The 18088-nt window shown below is 46.1% G+C and overlaps 1 protein-coding gene across 1 annotated transcript in view; it reads right to left on the reverse strand.

Moving 5' to 3' along the window:
* Positions 1 to 15206, reverse strand: part of LOC122376265 — a 34269-nt gene extending 19063 nt beyond the window's left edge. The window contains exons 1-3 of the mRNA XM_043356066.1: positions 14979 to 15206; positions 3986 to 4317; positions 2755 to 2966 (exon numbers count right to left, since the gene is read on the reverse strand). Of these exons, the coding sequence (XP_043212001.1) occupies positions 2755 to 2966; positions 3986 to 4317; positions 14979 to 15074 (640 nt within the window). The 5' untranslated portion in view covers positions 15075 to 15206. The remainder of the gene's footprint in view (positions 1 to 2754; positions 2967 to 3985; positions 4318 to 14978) is intronic.
* Between the last annotated feature and the right edge of the window lie 2882 nt (positions 15207 to 18088).

Here is an 18088-nt window from a genome sequence, read left to right on the forward strand (position 1 = left end):
CCACTTTTTTGCGATAATTTTTTAATGCGTCAACTCTCGTTGGCAATATTCTGGCAATGTGTGTTACAGAACCTGCCGAAACTTTTATTACTAAGGTATTTTGACGCCAAACGATTATGAAAGGTACTTCTCATTCACTCGTAATGTTAAATTTCACGAAACAAATCTGCTGTTTGGGTAGAGGCTACGCGCTCATGGGGCGGAGCCACGTAATGACGTCAGCGCTAAGCTCCGCCCTACCCCTCCGGCGCTCCTTGCCCGGCGACCGGTCACTCGCGTCTCTCGCTCCACTCAGGCTTGATGGTGGGCGGTAGCTGGTAGCGGTAGCGGGCGCTGGTAGATGGCATTTAGAGCAGATGGCGCTGGTGGCGGGGCTCGAGTGTGGCCGAGCGCAAGCCTCTGCCCGGGCCTGAATTGACCTTAGCATTACGAGTGAATGAGAAGTACCTTTCATAACCGTTTGGCGTCAAAATACCTTTGTAATAAAAGTTTCGGCAGGTTCTGAAACATGCATTGCCAGAATATTGTCAGCGAAAGTTGACGCATTTAAAAATTATCGCAAAAAAGTGGGGTCTCAAGGGGTTTGACGTTCATAGTAGTCATCAATCAACGTTGCTGGCGCTTAGATAATTTTCAATTTGATGTTCCATCCAAGCATTTTACGTTCAGTGCAGCGGGAACTCCAGATTTGACCCGATACCGATCGGACGGTCGGTGGGACCGTCTCTTGTCTTGTCTCTTCCGTCTCTTCGCAATCACTGACATATCGCTACAGGCGTCGGCGTAGAAACCTGCGGGGGACGGGGGTCATGACCTCTCCGAACCATAGGCGGCGGAACGGGGAGGGCACCGCGGGGCACCGTGCCCCCTTTGATTTTGGCATTTTAACATTGGCCCTATGGGCGTTGCATGGAAGGAATGGGACCAAAAGTCGGCAGTGCCCCCCCCCCCTTAATTGAAGGTGTTCCGCCGCTACTGCTCCGAACCAAGGGTCTTCCTTCGAACCAGGGTCCTTCAATCGGTCTTGGCCAAGGTAGGTACAGGTCTCGCGGGTTTTAGCGGTAGGTTTTGCACCTAGAAAATTTAGTGTACTTCAGGCTATATCTTCGTCGTCTTAAGCTTTTAAGTGTTGAAGATGCGATCGACTTGTTGGGTAACAAGCCGGCCATGATCGTGTAAAATGGCTTCATCGTAGATCGATTAGTTTCTGAGATATAACCAGAAATGTAAAAGTGCAAAACCTACCGCTTAACCCGCGCCGGTGGGGTCTGTTTATAACGCGACCTGGTGGGGGGGGGGGCTATTTTTTGCCCCCCCCCTCGTATCTCCGAAACTACTGGAAGGATCCGCAAATTTCAAACGGCGTTCGATAGCCCTGTCAAATTTGTCAAGGGAAACCAAATTTTATTGACCTCGGGGTCACCGATGACGTCACAGGTCAGGTCAAAGATAAAATGTTTCACCGTTCACGGGGCTTCTAGGGAAAGCGCTATAACACCGAGTAAAACGCATTTTGTCGAAAATCAGCGATAAGACGTCAGTTGTCTAGTACATATGTTGCTATTAGAGGTCACTGGTCATACCAGGTCAGGTCACAGGTCAGGTCACCAAAGGTCACCAAGGGTCACCACATGAACCCAACTTTACTAAGGTTGTGCGATGCATGTTTTATGGCCAGTTTTTCATTTCCAACCCAATGGTGTTGGTTATAAGACCATCAGGTACGGTTTAGGTCACTTTCTGGTGGAGGTCAGGTCAAGGTCAGGTCAAAAAAGGTCAAATTTCAAAGTTGATATTTTTGCATAAAATGGGTATCGATTCGATGCAGCTCGTCACGCGGAGTCTAATGGTGGTCTTTGTTTTGCACTACGAGGTCTAGAATTGCTAATAATTGAGTTTGAAAATTTGACGTCATCAATTTTGAACAGTTTTTTCGCTATAACTTCGCCAAAAAAAGAGGTATCAATCTAAAATTTGGTATGTGGATGGAAGGCGGTAAGGATTATCACATATATTCCGGTTTTTGCGAAATTCAAAAAGCTTTTTGGATTTTTTGACTATTATATCCCAAAAATCTATTTTTTGATTTTTGGGGGTTAAAATCAAAAAAATTCAAAAATCCGAGATGGCAGTTTTGTAGCCCTGTCAATTCTACAGCTTTTATGTCCTAAACATTTTTCTGTATTTGCAAAGCTATAGGCCTGACAGGTCTTCCCGCGAAACCCTTTATTGGGTCGAAAACGGCAGAACATGACGTCACTCTGACGTCATTTCCGGCCAACCTATCATAGCTTTTGGAAAAAATTTTGGTCACAATGTGTAAAATTGATGTCCGGGAGGGTACTGAAAGTTTGGTGACGATCGGCGCAGCGGTTCTGGAGATATATCGAAAAGTCTGGAGGGGGGCAAAAAATAGCCCCCCCCCCCCCACCAGGTCGCGGGTTAATCTCGCGAAACCTGTACCTACGTATATTTCTAAGCTTTTTTTTTGGCATCCTTACAATATAAAGTGGCCAGAATTCGGGGAGAGAGTAGGATTTGGGGGTAGGTAAGGTGCTGCAGGCGCCATCCTAACAAAAACCTAATGGCATTGGGCCCCGGCCCCCCTTTCAGATGCCCCTGGATCCGCCCTTGCCCCGAACTTTACTCCCCCTCTCGACTTTTCCTGTAAAAGTAACTCTGTCTGAGGGAGAAGAGACACGGTATCGTCTTATAAAAGCACGAGTTCGGGGTTCACCGTGGCGAGGGGCTTACCTCGCCTGGCGCGGAACATCTCCCAGCATTCCATCTTGCTCAGCACCTTCTTCAGCGCATCCGTGTCCAGGATATCGATGTTTGTCTCACTGGGATCGGTTTTATTCAGGTCGCCTCCAGCCGGCGCCGCCTGGGTCGTGACGTCATCAGACTTGATGACGTCACACTTGGTGGGAGCGTCGTCCGTCGGAGTGGTCACGTCCTTACCGTCACTGGAGGAGGAGATGACGCGACGTCAGATGACGACATCTGATGGATCAGCTATCCCTGCACACATGTTAGAATCAGGTAGGTCCTTCTTTCAGTCAGGACCTTGCGCCACTCAATTGGATGAACTACCTGACTAAAGGCCGCCCCACACTGGACCTCGCATGCGGGTTGCGAGTTTGCGGGTTTTGAGTTTGCGGGCATAATACTAATTCATAGAATGATTAGACCGTTCCCTTATGGCAACTTCAGGGCCCTGTTTCACCGGTGATAGCAGCACGCTACTATCAAATTGTGCGAGCTGACGTAATGTGATGACGTCACACTAATGACGTTTCGTGTAATCCGTGAGCTTTTTCATAGCTACGTTTGGAACAGAGTTGCTGTCTCGTTGAATGCGTTTGATTCATTCGCACGGCCGTGAAGATGTCAGCAGCAATATTTGATGACGTCACACAAATTGACGACGGCATGGTTTGTTGATGTTTCCATGGAAACCCAATTTGACACGTGTGATAGCAGCGTACTGCCATCACCGGTGAAACAGGGCCCATGAATGCAGTGAAGCCGGTACACCTTCAAAAAATTACATATGTCGCAATACCAGCGCAACGAACCAAAATTTGACTCCAACGAAAAACCCACAAACCTCGCAGAACTCGCAGACTTCGCAGCGAGGAAAATCGAAAGTTGACTCAAAATCAACTTTTGGAATGCGATGCAAGGTCGCTCGCAAGCAAAAACCTGCAGACTCGCTTGTTAGATGGTAGTTTGGGTCACTCAGCTTAGATTGTATTATCTGATCTTGAAGAAACCCGAAAACCCGAAAACTCGCAACCCGCATGCGAGTTCCAGTGTGGGGCGGCCTTAAAAATTTGGCGGGTAGACCCAATTGCCGCTCACCACTGCTGTTTTTTTTTTTTTAATTGCACCTGATCCTGCTGTCTAATCCAAATCGAACCTCATCCCTGCTCACTCAAATTTCCCCTCATCCTGATGTTTTTCACACAAATTGTCACCTTACCCTTGCTGACGGTTGTTCATCACGTTTTGATGGAGTTCACATTTCTCCTCCTGTTGACGGTTCTTTGTCTCCTCTTGCTGACGGTTGCTTGTCTCTTCTTGCTGAAGTTCGCCTGTCTCCTCTTGCTGAAGGTTGCCAGTATCCTCTTTTGTCTGACACTTGCAAGCAGCCTCCATTAGGCGGTCGCATTTCTCCTCCAGCCGAGAGAAGCTCTGCTTCAGTCCACCGATAGCCTTCCAAATGTCTTTCTCTATGATTTGTCGGGCAGTGCGTTCTTCAATCAGCGCCTGCCGAAATCTGGCCATCTCCTCTTGAAGTTGCTGTATCTCCATCTGAAACAGGTGGACATTACAATTTACAGTATATATAGTTAGCCAAGATTAACACGTTCAGTGGAAGGGGGTAAGAGAAATTCGAAAATCGGCCGGTAACATTTTGAGTTACGAGGGTGTAAACATAAAATTGTGACGGAAACGTTTCCGACGCCGGCCGATACCCGTCAGGCCGAAGACATCTTACTCTTAGCAGGCTTCTTCTAACTCCCATCGTTATGGTTAGATTATCTAGAGATTCTCAGTATGTACTCAAAAATGTATGAGCTGTCATAAAGTGAAAGCAATAAGACTATCGGACAGTAACTTTTTGAGTTGTGACTTGTGAGCGTGTAAACACACAATATGTAGTTCCTCATATGGCAAATTTGATAACGTTTGACCTTATTTGATCTTCAAGATGTTGCTGACATGGGATCATAATTAACACACAATAGAGCTTTCTACCACCACCATCCAGCTGACATCTTATCGTATTTGGGGGGGGGGGGGGCGACATTCGCCTCTTTCCACTGGGCCCGTAAATAGTTTTTTCCACTGCGTGTGTTAACCATCGCACTATCGAAGGAGTCGAAAGGACCACCATTTTTTTTTAGGAATGACTCGCGCAAAAGGTGGGCAATCGCTACCAACCCTTTAACCCGCGCACCGACGGGGGTCTGCGCCAACTTAGTACCGACGGGGGGGGGGGCGGATGACCGCCCCCCCCCCCTGAGATCTCGAGAACGAAGCAAGATAGCGACAAGCGGTAAACGGCATCGGATACGCACGGTCAAGATCTACAATTTTTACTAAGGTCATTTTCAGGTCAGGTCAAAGATGACGTCACAGGGGTCGAAAAAGTCAAAATGGCGGCGCTAAATATGGAGAGAGTTTTTCTCGAATAACTTTCGAATTAGTCAAGATAGGAACAAACTAAGGGCATCATCGTGATCCTCTCGTCAATCCGCATCGAATGATATATATGTTGACCTCGAAAGGTCAAGGTCAAAGGTTGACCTCAGGTCACGTGACCTCGAGGTCATCATGTATATCATTCGATGCGTCTTGACGAGCTGAACACAATGAGACCATCCACGCGTCTGTATCTTGTTCCTGTACGGAGTTATTGGCCAAAAACCTTTGGTGACCTTTGATGACGTCACATGACCTCACAGCTACCCAACAGCAAAACAGACCTCAAGGTAGTGAAGGTTGATCGTATATGAAGTCATGTATGGTATATGGGGCCATTCCGACCCGTTTTAGTGGTAAAAACAGGGAGTTGATTTTTCCCCCATTGACTTATAATGGGGAGGTCGCGAAATTGACCTGACCTTAGGTCACCGATATCAAAATTCCGAGATAAACAAATTGTAGCTACTAATGACCTAATAACATCCTGCGACTTTCAAAGGCCTCCGACATCTACTGTAGCTCTGGCACGGTGACAAAGTTGCAAAAAAGTGACTTGAGGTTGGGTCATTCAAAGTGACCTGGTGACCTGACCTTGAAATGTAGGAGATTCAAACTTGCACACCATGTGTAAAATTGATAAGGGAATAGTCATACCAAATTTCGCGGCGCTACGCGCCGCGGTTTTCCCGCTATTCGCGAAAAACCTCAGGGGGGCGGATATCCGCCCCCCCCGTCGGTGCGCGGGTTTACCCTCGAGTCAATCAATTTTACATCTACCATGAAAACGTCATGAAACGCCTCAAATGACCTTTAACCTGCTTTTTTTCATCCTCAGAATAGTCGAATCCTTCTCCACGCCTCAACCCCCTGTTCCGGGCTGGAAGGACAACTTTATCCCATGTGGGAAGCTCCCCCGAGGAGCAGGTCCGTAGCCTGGTGCGGTGTCAGGGGGGCTGGGTGGCCTGTCCACTGGATGGGCTCAGCCCCGACAACTCACCAGGGTGTCCGCACAGACTAAAAACTCCCCTTAACCCGGCAGGCGGTGGGCCTCCCGGCCACCTTCCGCGCGGTGGGAAGGGGGGCATCCCCCCCCCACGTATCTCCGAAACTACTGGGCGGATCCGCAAAATTCAAACGGCGTTCGAAAGCCCTGTCAAATTTGTCGAAGGAAATCTAATTTCCTTGACCTCGGGGTCACCGATGACGTCACAGGTCAGGTCAAAGACAAAATGTTTGGCCGTTCATCGGTCTTCTAGGGAATGCGCTATAGTATCGAGTAAAACACAATTTATCGAAAATCAGCGATAGGGCGTCAGTTGCCTAGTACATATATTGCTATTAGAGGTCACTGATAATACCAGGTCAGGTCACAGGTCAGGTCATCAATGGTCACCACATAAACCCAATTTTACTAGGACTGTGCGATGCATGTTTAATGGTCAATTTTTCATTTCCAACTCAATGGTGTTGGTTATAATACCATCAGGAACGGTTTAGCCCGGCAGGCGGTGGGCCTACCAGCCACCTTCCGCGCGGTGGGGGGGGGGGGCATTTTTTGCCCCCCCCCCGTATCTCCGAAACTACTGGACGGATCCGGAAAATTCAAACGGCGTTCGATAGCCCTGTCAAATTTGATGAGGGAAACCAAATTTCATTGACCTCGGGGTTATCGATGACGTCACAGGTCAGGTCAAAGATAAAATGTTTCACCGTTCACGGGGCTTCTAGGGAAAGCGCTTTAACACCGAGTAAAACGCATTTTGTCAAAAATCAGCGATAAGGCGTCAGTTGTCTAGTACATATGTTGCTATTAGAGGTCACTGGTCATACCAGATCAGGTCACAGGTCAGGTCACCAAAGGTCACCAAGGGTCACCACATGAGCCCAACTTTACTAAGGTTATGCGATGCATGTTTTATGGCCAGTTTTTCATTTCCAACTCAATGGTGTTGGTTATAAGACCATCAGGTACGGTTTAGGTCACTTTCTGGTGGAGGTCAGGTCAAGGTCAGGTAAAAAAAGGTCAAATTTCAAAGTTGATATTTTTGCATAAAATGGGTATCGATTCGATGCAGCTCGTCACGGGGAGTCTAATGGTGGTCTTTGTTTTGCCCTACGAGGTCTAGAATTGCTAAAAATTGAGTTTGAAAATTTGACGTCATCAATTTTGAACAGTTTTTTCGCTCTAACTTGGCCAAAAAAAAGAGGTATCGATCTCAAATTTGGTATGTAGATAGAAGGCGGTAGGGACTTTCACATATATTCCGGTTGTTTCGAAATTCTAAAATGTTTTGGATTTTTTGGCTATTATATTCAAAAAATATTTTTTTGGATTTTTGGGGTCTAAACCCAAAAATTCGAAAAACCGAAATAGCAGTTTTGTAGCCCTTTTAGTTCCACACCTTTTATGTCCGAAACATTTTCTGTATCTCTAAAGCTGTAGGCCTGACAGCTCTTCCCGCGAAACCTTTTTTTGGGTCGAAAATGGCAAAAATGACGTCACTCTGACGTCATTAGCGGCCAACCTATCATAGCCGTTGGAAAATTTTTTGGCCACCATGTGCGCTAGCTGCTCCCGGGAGGGTACTGAAAGTTTGGTGACGATCGGCACAGCGGTTCTCGAGATATATTGAAAAAAGTAAAGGGGGACAAAAAATGCCCCCCCCCCACCGCCTGGAAGGTTAGGTCACTTTTTTGGTAGAGGTCAAGTCAATTTCAGGTCAAAAAAGGTCAACTTTTAAAGTTGATATTTTTGCATACATGAGTATTGATTCGATGCAGCTTGTCACGGCGAGTCTAATGATGATCTTTGTTTTGCGCTACGTGGTCTAGAATCGCTAAAAATTGAGTTTGAAAATATGACATCATCAATTTTGAAGTTTTTTTTTCGCTATAACTTTGCCAAAAAAAAAGAGATATGGATCTAAAATTTGGTGTGTGAATAGAAGTCGGTAGGGGCTATTACATACACTCCGTTTTTTCGAAAATCGAAAGAAGGATTTTTTGGCTATTAACCCTCGCCCTGGCAGGGGGGGGGGGGTCGATGCGACCCCCCCCTAAGGTTTTTCGAAGATAGCGTAAAAACGGCGGCGCGCAGCGCCGCCAAATTTGGCACAGCCTATGGGGCAACCTTTTTACATATGACCTGAAAATTTCAGGTCCGGGTGACCTTGGGTCAGGTCACCAGGTCAGAAAAACCGGTACAAGGTCATGGTCAAATTTCAATTTTCTTTATGCACCTGTCCAACTCACAGTTTTCGACTGATTTCCTTCAAACTTTCAGGATGTGCTAAGTTCACCGAGTTGTATAACATATAGTCCGGTTTTTTTGAGGTCACTGACCTGAGGTCAGTTAGAGGTCATTACGTCGTAATGTTAAGCCTATGGGAAAATACTAAATTCGGAAAATACTGGAGATATCCGCTTCGTTTTATCACTTTTGTGCTTTGAAACCACGGTACTTAACAGCAGGTCACTTGGTGCTTCTTTGTTTGGTGTACTTATCCATGGGTCAGGTCAAATGAGGTCAACTGAGGTCAAATGACGTTTTTGCCAATAACTTGGCACATAATGACGCTAGAGCTTAAAAAATGGTATCATTGTGTTCCTGGTGATCAGCCGAATCAAATGATATGCGATATGATGCAATTTGGTTAACTTGAACTTAATTTATTAATTTAAGTTTACTTAAAATTTAAGAAAAACTTTAAGTACACTTAAGCAAGCTAAAAAGTATATCATTCGACGCGCCTTGACGTGCTGAGTTCACTGGTGCTTTTCTTTTTGCTCTATCATAATTAGATCAAAAGTTATAAGCGAAAAACTTTTGACCTGTTTTTAGCGAAATTTTTACATTTGTACCCCCCAAAACCCCCCTAAATATTGACCTAGAGCAACCAAATTTGCACAGGGGCGAGAACTCCGGGGGGCCCACCTACCTACCAAATTTGGTGTTTCTAGGTGCCATAGGAGCCAATCGCGAGGGGGGGTCGCATCGACCCCCCCTGCCAGGCCGTGTTATGAAAAATGCCCTGCCAGGGCGAGGGTTAAATTAAAAAAATATTGTTTTAGCTTTTGGGGGTCAAAATTCAAAAATTTCAAAATTTCGTGATTGGAGTTTAGTAGCCCTAGTGATTATACACCTTTTGTGTCTGAACATTTTACTATATCTTCAAAGCTATAGGCCTGACAGCTCTTCCCGCGAAACCTTTTTTTGTCGAAAATGGCAGAAATGACGTCACTCTGACGTCATTTGCGGCCAACCTATCATAGCCTTTGGAAAATTTTTGGTCACCATGTGCGCTAGCTACTCCCGGGAGGGTACTGAAAGTTTGGTGACGATCGGCGCAGTGGTTCTGGAGATTTATTGAAAAAACTAAAGGGGAGGCCAAAAAATGCCCCCCACCGCCTGGAAGGTTAATTCCTATCATCCTTTCGGCTGTGAAATGGTCTTGATAGACCTAAAGAGCCTAAGCTCAAAGAAATGAGCTGCTTCTCGAGATCATTTCAGGCCGGAATCGTGATTCGGCGTATGCCCGCGCATATTTTGCGCCCATTTTCAGACTTTTGGTCAGGTTGTAAGCGTTCCAACCCGTGAAATGTTTGTTCCATCCAGCTTCTTTTATACTAGCCGCTTTTTCAGCTTCTGCAGGATTTCGGTTTTCGCTTTGGGGGGTGGGGGTTGACTTTTGTTTTTGTTCGGGTCGGCCTCAGCGTGCAAGGTTTTGTTTATGGCATAGTGATGGCGTAGGGATCAATTTATGAAAATATTTATGCTATACCTATACACGTAGGCGTGTTTTCGCAAAACTATCAGCAGATAAGTGTTTTGATATCTTAGCATGTAACCATGAATATATTTACGATAATGGTCATTCGTCAGCTACAAACCAATCATTATATTTGGAGTACAATGTGAGCTGAGAATCACATTTTCTCTTCGTAATTCATGAATTAGGTACATTATTTTCATTCATATCATTTCAATATGCACCATCGTGCGTGACCATATCATTTACCACAATTACTTCTAATCATTCATCAGCAACACAAGATCCCGCTGAAACCGAAAAAAGTTCAGAGATCTGAACATTTCCGGGTCCGACTCGTCGGTTTTTGGGGCTTTTCGTTCCGCGGGACGCCATACAAAGTGTGGGCTGCGCAATACGTGTACATTCGCTATGAGACGAACTTTGCGACGCGAACCGAAGAACCGAAGAAACTGAAAACACGAAAGAATTCATGCTAGTATAGCTTAGGCTTTATGGTACCTGTGTCAAGGTCCCGTTATGGTCAGATCATGGTTATTGACCTCGTATGGCCTTGGTTCATTTTTCTAATTTAGCGTATTTCGAATATAGTCTTTGGAGCTGCTATCGAAATTAGCAAAGTGGTTTTGGTGTCAACGTAACATGTTAGGAAGATATCAGTGGTGATGGACACCTTCTATGGATAGCCGACAGGACGTTTACTGGTTGACCTGGCCCGACCTACCCCGAATGCATGAAGATTGAAGACATCATCCTTGATCAAATCTAAAATGGAATGTGCTATCAGGACATCGAAAAAAACATAACAATCCCACTCCACGAAATTCTGGAAGTTTTCTGAGGTGAGGTCACTTGACGTGACCAGGTGACCTGACTTTGAAAGACATGGGTCTGAAATTTTCACATGTGCGAAAAAAGATGCATGAACAGATGTGCCAAAAGCCGTTTTTTTTTTAGATATCTGCGAAAAACCGCAGGGGTGCTCAAACACATCTCCCCGGCCCGGCACGATTAACCCTCGCCCTGGCAGGGCATTTTTCATAACGCGGCCTGGCAGGGGGGGGGGGGGTCGATGCGATCTCCCCCTGGCGTTTCGAAACTAAGCGTTGTAGCCCTTCGCAACAAAGACCAGTCGATTGCTCTCAACGAGTATTCGCGATTAGTGGTAAACATTTTTTTTTACCTTAGGTCAATATTTGACCCAGTTTTGGCAGGTCAAGTGTCAAATTTTGGGGAAAAGCTATACTTTTCCAAATTTCTTAGCCAATATTGGCGAATCTATGAAAGATAACGACATCAAACTTTCACGACCGTGTTTCTCAACGAATTAGCAACAAAATGAGGTATGTATAGTTGACTACATTTCAGTCATTATATTGGCGTGACGTATTCAGGCACGTAGCCAGGATTTTGCTCAGGGAGGGGCCACAGGTCGCGGTCTAGGGTCGTACCCCCTCCAAAAAAGGAAAACTCTTCGTATTTGGCCCACTATTTTTGGGGTGCAGCTATTTTTATTTATTTTTGTTTTTTATTTTATTTAATGCTATTTTTCACCTTCAGGGGGGGGGGCATGGCCCCCGTGGCCCCCCTTGGCTACCCCCGGGAACATGGGAGGTCACACCCGCCGTTGCGAGGACGGTCGCGAACATCGAGAGTTTTCAAACTAACCGAGTCAACATTGGCGCATCTATAAAAGATGGAGACTTGCAACTTTGAAGAGCGTATTCCTCAGTCAGTTAGCTGCAAAGCCAAAATGACATATTGTTGACTGAATTCGCTCTTTGACTGAGGCTAGTATCTCCGGGAATCCGCCAGGTCACATCCGCCGGCCCGGTGAAAACCGAGAGTTTGCAACTGATGGAGCCAATATTGGTGTATCTATGAAAAATAGCGGGATTTTTTTACTATCGTCTTCCTCAGATTCATCTACTAATTTGCGTGTGGTTGATATCCTCACTACCAGAAGCGTGCAGAACATTTCAGGTTTACAATATCTCGGATATCCTTATAGAACATTCTGTTTCACTTCTTCAAATTGCAATCTGGGTAACTTATTGACCTGGGTTGACCTTATGAAGGTCAAGGAAAAGTTTTGAAGGCATTTAGGTCAAAACTGAACCACAGATTCCGATTCAGGACCCCAAGAAACCCCACTTAACACAGCTCATATCACGGAGGTCAGCGTGTGAATATGCGAGGTCACTGACCTTGGTTGACCTTAGAAAGATCAATATACCATGTAAAGATTGATGTCCAGTCAAATTCTGACATAAATCACACGGAATATAGTTCCGTTCTTGTCGCTGAGATCACGTCCAGTTACGGTATGTACGATTTTGTCAAAAACGGTCGGAGGTTGTACCTATTATGACGCCATAGCTCAGTGACCTATATGGCCCCAAAATGTTTTTTTTTTTTAACCAAAAGTTAAGCAAAGGATGCCCCAGACTCCAGAGGCTATTGAAAAGTTCGTTCAGCACGATCCGATTAATAGTTCGGCGCGCATCGCAAAAATAAAACCTCGGGGGGGGGGGGGGTTGCATCGACCCCCACTGCTAGGACGAGGGTTTTATTTTCGTTCTCTTCTCTTAACCCTCGCCGGCACAGGGGGGGGGGGGTTGATGCACCCCCCCTCCCCTAAGGTTTTTCGCGAATAACTCGCGTGAAAAGGGGCCGATCGCGACGACACTTTCAGTACCCTCGCATTGATCAATTTTACACCTACCCTGAAAATTTCATGACCCTGACCCAAATGACCTTTGACCTGTGACCTCTTTTCCGAGACCATGTTTGGCCGGAATCGCGGTTCGGCGTATGTCGGCTCGCATTAGCCGCGCGTTTGCAAGCTTTTCGTGGTTTCAAACGTTCAAACATGTGATTTGATGTTGCTTCCATACATAAGGGTGGGTGTCAAGGTCACATGAAGGTCAGGTCAGGTCATTGGCCTTTGGTGACCTCGCGTGACCTCGGGTCACTTTTTCGAGTTTTACATGTTTCTAGGCTAGTTTATGGAGCTGAATTCGAATTTAGCAACCATTTGAACATTTACGAAGTAGTTTTGGTGCCTTCGTAACATGTTACGAAGCTGTCAGAGGCGGCTGACACGTATTACGAATACCCGTCACAACCCCTACCGGTTGACCTGACCTGACCTGACCCGACCTAGCCTAAATGCTTATAGACATCATCTCTGATCAAAACTAACACGATATTCGTGATCAGCACCCCGGAAAACCACATAGAAGCCACACTTTACGACTTTCTAACAGGTCCCGATCTTCCCACTTTCGGGTAATTGACCTGACCACCTGGAAGGTCATCCGAAGACCTAGGACCTTAACCCGCGACCGCCTGGGGGGGTCGGATCCGACCCCCCCCCCTCCGTTTTTCTTGAATAACTCAAGAACCGCTTACGCTATCAACTTGAAACTTGGCATACCTTCTCCCCCATCAATTTGACGTCTTCTGTGTAATTTTTAAGAAAAAAATTCCAAAATTTTTTGAGATATATCGATTTTAGTGATGTAACTACACGGCGTTTTTAGTCAAAAAGTGGTAAATGTTTAAAAAATCGCCAAAAATCAGGGTTTAAAGCAAATTGCAAATAAAGGACGTGAATAGACGCAGCTCAACGAGTTCTTTAAAATGGCTATCTCGGATTTCCTTAAAATGCGTTTTTCACCCCTAAAAATTCAAAAAACTACATTTTTTGGAAAACAGCTCATAAAATCCAAAAATTTGAGAATTTCCAAAAAACCGGAATATATGTTATAGAGCTTTATTAGCACATTAGATGTCCCAAATTTCAACTTTCTACCTTGATTTTTGACCCCCAAATTGTAAAAAATAGCTCCAACATGCATAGGGCATGGTGACGTCATAAGCATTTTCGTGAATTAGAGGCACTTCTGAACATCGCATGTGAAAGCAAATGGCACCACTAGATTCCTGGGACAAAGCTCGTCTAGAAAAGTGCATTTTCATGTTAAAAATAAAAAGTTGAAAATTGACCTTTTTTCTCAGCCCTCGTATGGTATAAACAATTTTTTATGCTTTCAATGCACATTTATCACCAGCACAGTGACTTGGGGTCACATATAACCATTACCATCGGATTCGGCGTGAAAAATAAGCCATAAAACATGTGTCGCACGCCTATGTAGCAGAAAGTGAAAACCGTGACCTTTCGTGACCTGACCTGACCTTGACCCGTACTTAGTATGACCCCTATACGCACATGGTACCTTCACTAGGCCTTTGAGGTCATTTTTGGTGAGTTTCGAGCAGCAGCTATCGATTCCGCTGTCCGTAAGCCTAATCATGCAAAACCCCAGAAGTTGACCTTTGACCTGACCTTGACCCGAAAGTTGACCTCAATCTTAAAATCTTAAGAGTGCTTTGGGAAGGTCTCGTAGAGACCTTTCGAACGCCGCCTCGCGGGGCTCGATGCGACCATTGGTTCTCGAGATAACAGGGGGGGGGTCGGATCCGACCCCCCCCCAGGCTGTCGTGGGTACGGAAATAGCCCAGGCGGTGCCGGGTTAAAAATTGGGTATCATCGGCTTCCTCTCGTGACGGGAAACATGCTCGTTTTTTTTCGCGAAGCTCTAGCTCGATCAGGGGCCAAATGCGAGGGGGGTCGTACCAACCCCCCCCCCCCCTTGTGCCGTCGAAGGACGCAAGATGGCCTGTGCCGGCGAGGGTTAACACTATGCTCTTTACACCTACTTCTTGGCTCTCGTTCTCTTCCCCCATTCCCTTTCCATAACCCCGTTCGTTCGCCAATGCCATAAACGAACTGCGTCATTCCTATTGACTGGACGGCCCGGGCGCATGCGCAGTAGAGCGCTGCACTCTGTCTTTGTCACGATATAACGGCGACGGTCGACAATCTGATATCCAACATCGATATAACAGTTATGTCACTACCCTTTGAGTCTCTGACGAATGTCAAGGGGTCTCCTAACCCCCTAACCCCAAATCCCAGCCTCTTACCGTATTATCGTTTGCTGGCAGAGTCTGCACTCGTTCCACACCCCAGCCCTCTGTCCCACACTGCAACACTGAGCGCTGCATGAAGGTCACAGACATGGACCGTGACTCACGGGTGCACAGTGGAGCCGGTGCGCCGTGGCAACGGGAAATAAATAATAATTCAATGGTCTGTGTAGTATGTGGAGATGGAAAGTGGTTAGCCAGGTCATGAACTTTGGACCTGAAGTGTCGGACTGTCGGCGGCGGGCAATCAGACACTGGAGCCGCCGGGAAGGGGGGGGGGGGCGTCTGCAGAGGTCACAGAGATCATCCCGTCCGAACTCGTAGTTATAGCAGTGGCCACTTTCGAACTTATAGATAGGCACTGATGAATAGGTAGTTGCAGTCTATCAATACTTTGTATCATGGGGACGGAACCGGAGGTATTACTGGTTGGGAGGGGGCGCTTACTATGGCGTGCCTCCCCCCCCCCCCCGCTGTACAGCCCCGCTGTTGCTAGGTCGCTGTTTATACCATGGGCTGCGGGGGTCATGGGCCGCCCACGTCCACGGCGGCGGGCGGTATTCCTTCATACGCGACGTTAATTGCTGACATTTATTGATTTTACTATTTTTATCACCTTTACAACTTATTTTGGTAAAGCTACGTTTTTAGTGTCATCTTTCCATACTCGCTACCTACTGGTTTTGCAACTGCTGTCATCGTTTACATGATTGGCGTGGAGAAAAATATGAATGTGGCGTCATCTATGTTACTCGTACAAGTAAAGTGACACCTAGCGACACCTATGCATATCCAGCTGGTATCACCGATCACGTACGAAGGATGCTACCCCAGCGCTATCTGTTCAACTACACTGAGATGGAGGTTGACGTCACATCACCCTCTACCCTGGGTTCTTCGTGACATAATATCTTGGATGTTGGACATTGTCATTGTCCATGTGTTTATAACGGTGGATTGAGGAGGGAGCGTTGGGGCAAATGGGGGATATGCACCCATTCCCAAACGGCGTCGAAGAACGCCTTTCCGAACCGAATGCGGCAGCCGGCAATGTGCTTACCTACTTGTCTCTTATTTAGGGGAAAGTGGGGTTATAGCGATTAGCGGACAACTGCACCGGAGCGAAGCGAACCACCCACCCTGTTGTATGTACGTATTAGCAGCACTATCCGTTTTTTTTTTTTAGATAGCCATTAGAAGTGCTTCCCATATGCGCACTTTCACCTACAGCGGCAGCTCGATACGGGTGACTTCATTCGCTCTAGAGCCAAAATTGTGCTTTTTTAATTTCCCTTCTGTTTTCAGTGTTACAAAAAATGTCATCATAGCTCCCATGTTTATGCCTTTATTTTCATGAACGTATGTGCTTCGGAAATGCATTTGTATGGTTGTAATTGCGTCGTTAAACAGCAATCGTTATTCACCGCATGTTGTCTGCAATGCGTGATTAACCCGCGCCCTGCTGGGGGTCCTGGATTTCCACGCCCTGCTGGGGGGAGGGGGTGTTTGAACACCCCCCCCCCCTTGTAACTCGGCTCCTGGGCCACGTAGCGATACGCGGAAGGCGGCGTTCGAAAGAGCGTAAAAAATGATGACGAAATCACTTCAGTCAATTTTTTGGTCAGGTCAAAGGTCAGGTCACCAGAGGTCATTGAAGGCAAAATTTCGCCGATTTCCAGGTCGAATGTCGAAAATTTCCAAGAAGCCAACGCATAATTCGGGAACCAATAGAGCTACAGCGCCGCGGAAAAGCGCATTCGATAGCCCTATTAACGCCCTTTCTGAGTAATTCTCTCAGATTTGACCTAACGTCAACGGTTTTGCCTGCAGGGAACAAAAACTGCAAAAATAACCGATTTTTTTTTCGAAAACAGTTTTTCTGCAATAACTTTTGACCCAAGCCTTGCACGAGCTTACTTTTACCGGCATCGTGTTCCTCTCGTCAAGACGCATCGAATGAACTATAACTTGACCTTGAAAGGTCAACTTGAAAATTTGACCTCAGGTCAAGGTCATGACCTGACCGGAAAGGGTCATGTTGCATATCAGTCGATCCGTATCGTCGAGCTGACTAAGTAGTTTTCATCGCTCTAGCATGCCTCTATCAAAAGTTATTTGCGAAAAACTGTTAGATACCATTCGTGACCTAAGATGACCTCATGGCATAAACAAGGGTCACGGACACCATTCTCAAGTTCAGTGTCTCTAAACCACTTGTAATTCGGTGTTTCGGAGTGTTTATAATGTCTTTCATCCAAAAGAGGCGCATTTCAATTTTCTCCCATTGACTTATAATGGGGAGGTCGCAAAATTGACCTGACCTTAGGTCATCGATATCAAAATTCTGAGATAAACATTTTGTACATGCTATTGCTCTTAGCAATCGCTGAAAGTTTCAAAGCGATCGGTCATTCGGTGTAGCTATGACAGACATTGAAAGTTTTTATGAGGTGAGGTCACTTCAAGTGACCTGGTGACCTGACCTTGAATGACCTTGGTCTGAAATTTTCACAACATGTGTAGAATTGATGTATGATAAGGTGTACCAAAAACGGCGGCGCTCCGCGCCGCCGTTTTTGAGATATTCGCGAAAAACCACAAAGGGGGGTGTTCAAACACCCCCCCCCCCCAGCAGGGCGCGGGTTAAACAAGAAATTTGAAAATGGGATAAAGCGGACCAGAAAGTTCAGCATAATTCTTGCTAAATGGGGCAAAGTGACCACTTCGCCCCAACATAGTGGTTCACTTTGCCCCGCGATTTTTTAAAATCAGAAACGTGCTCGTTTTATTCACGGTCAAATCCGTCACTTATACCAGACGTAGACAAAAGTCATCAACGGAAAGTTAGAGCTAATACATGGTCCATGGACCTTTTTATTAGGCACATTTAGGTACTGATCACTGAGAATCGAAGTAAGTTTTGGGAAAGATTCAAACAAAGCTCTGTGAAAGCAGCGTCACCTTTTTCTCAGTGACTTTGACGCGCACTGTAAAAAAATAATTTTGCAAGTGAAAGCGCCCAATAGCATTTCGAGGCAACTTCATTGCAGCGCAAAATCTTCATTACTGGTGCCAAATACGCAACGGTCTTTGTTGAACAAAACAAA

This window comes from Amphibalanus amphitrite, unplaced genomic scaffold, assembly GCF_019059575.1.
Source record: "Amphibalanus amphitrite isolate SeventyFive unplaced genomic scaffold, NRLGWU_Aamphi_draft 002074F_arrow, whole genome shotgun sequence".
NCBI lineage: Eukaryota > Metazoa > Arthropoda > Thecostraca > Balanomorpha > Balanidae > Amphibalanus > Amphibalanus amphitrite.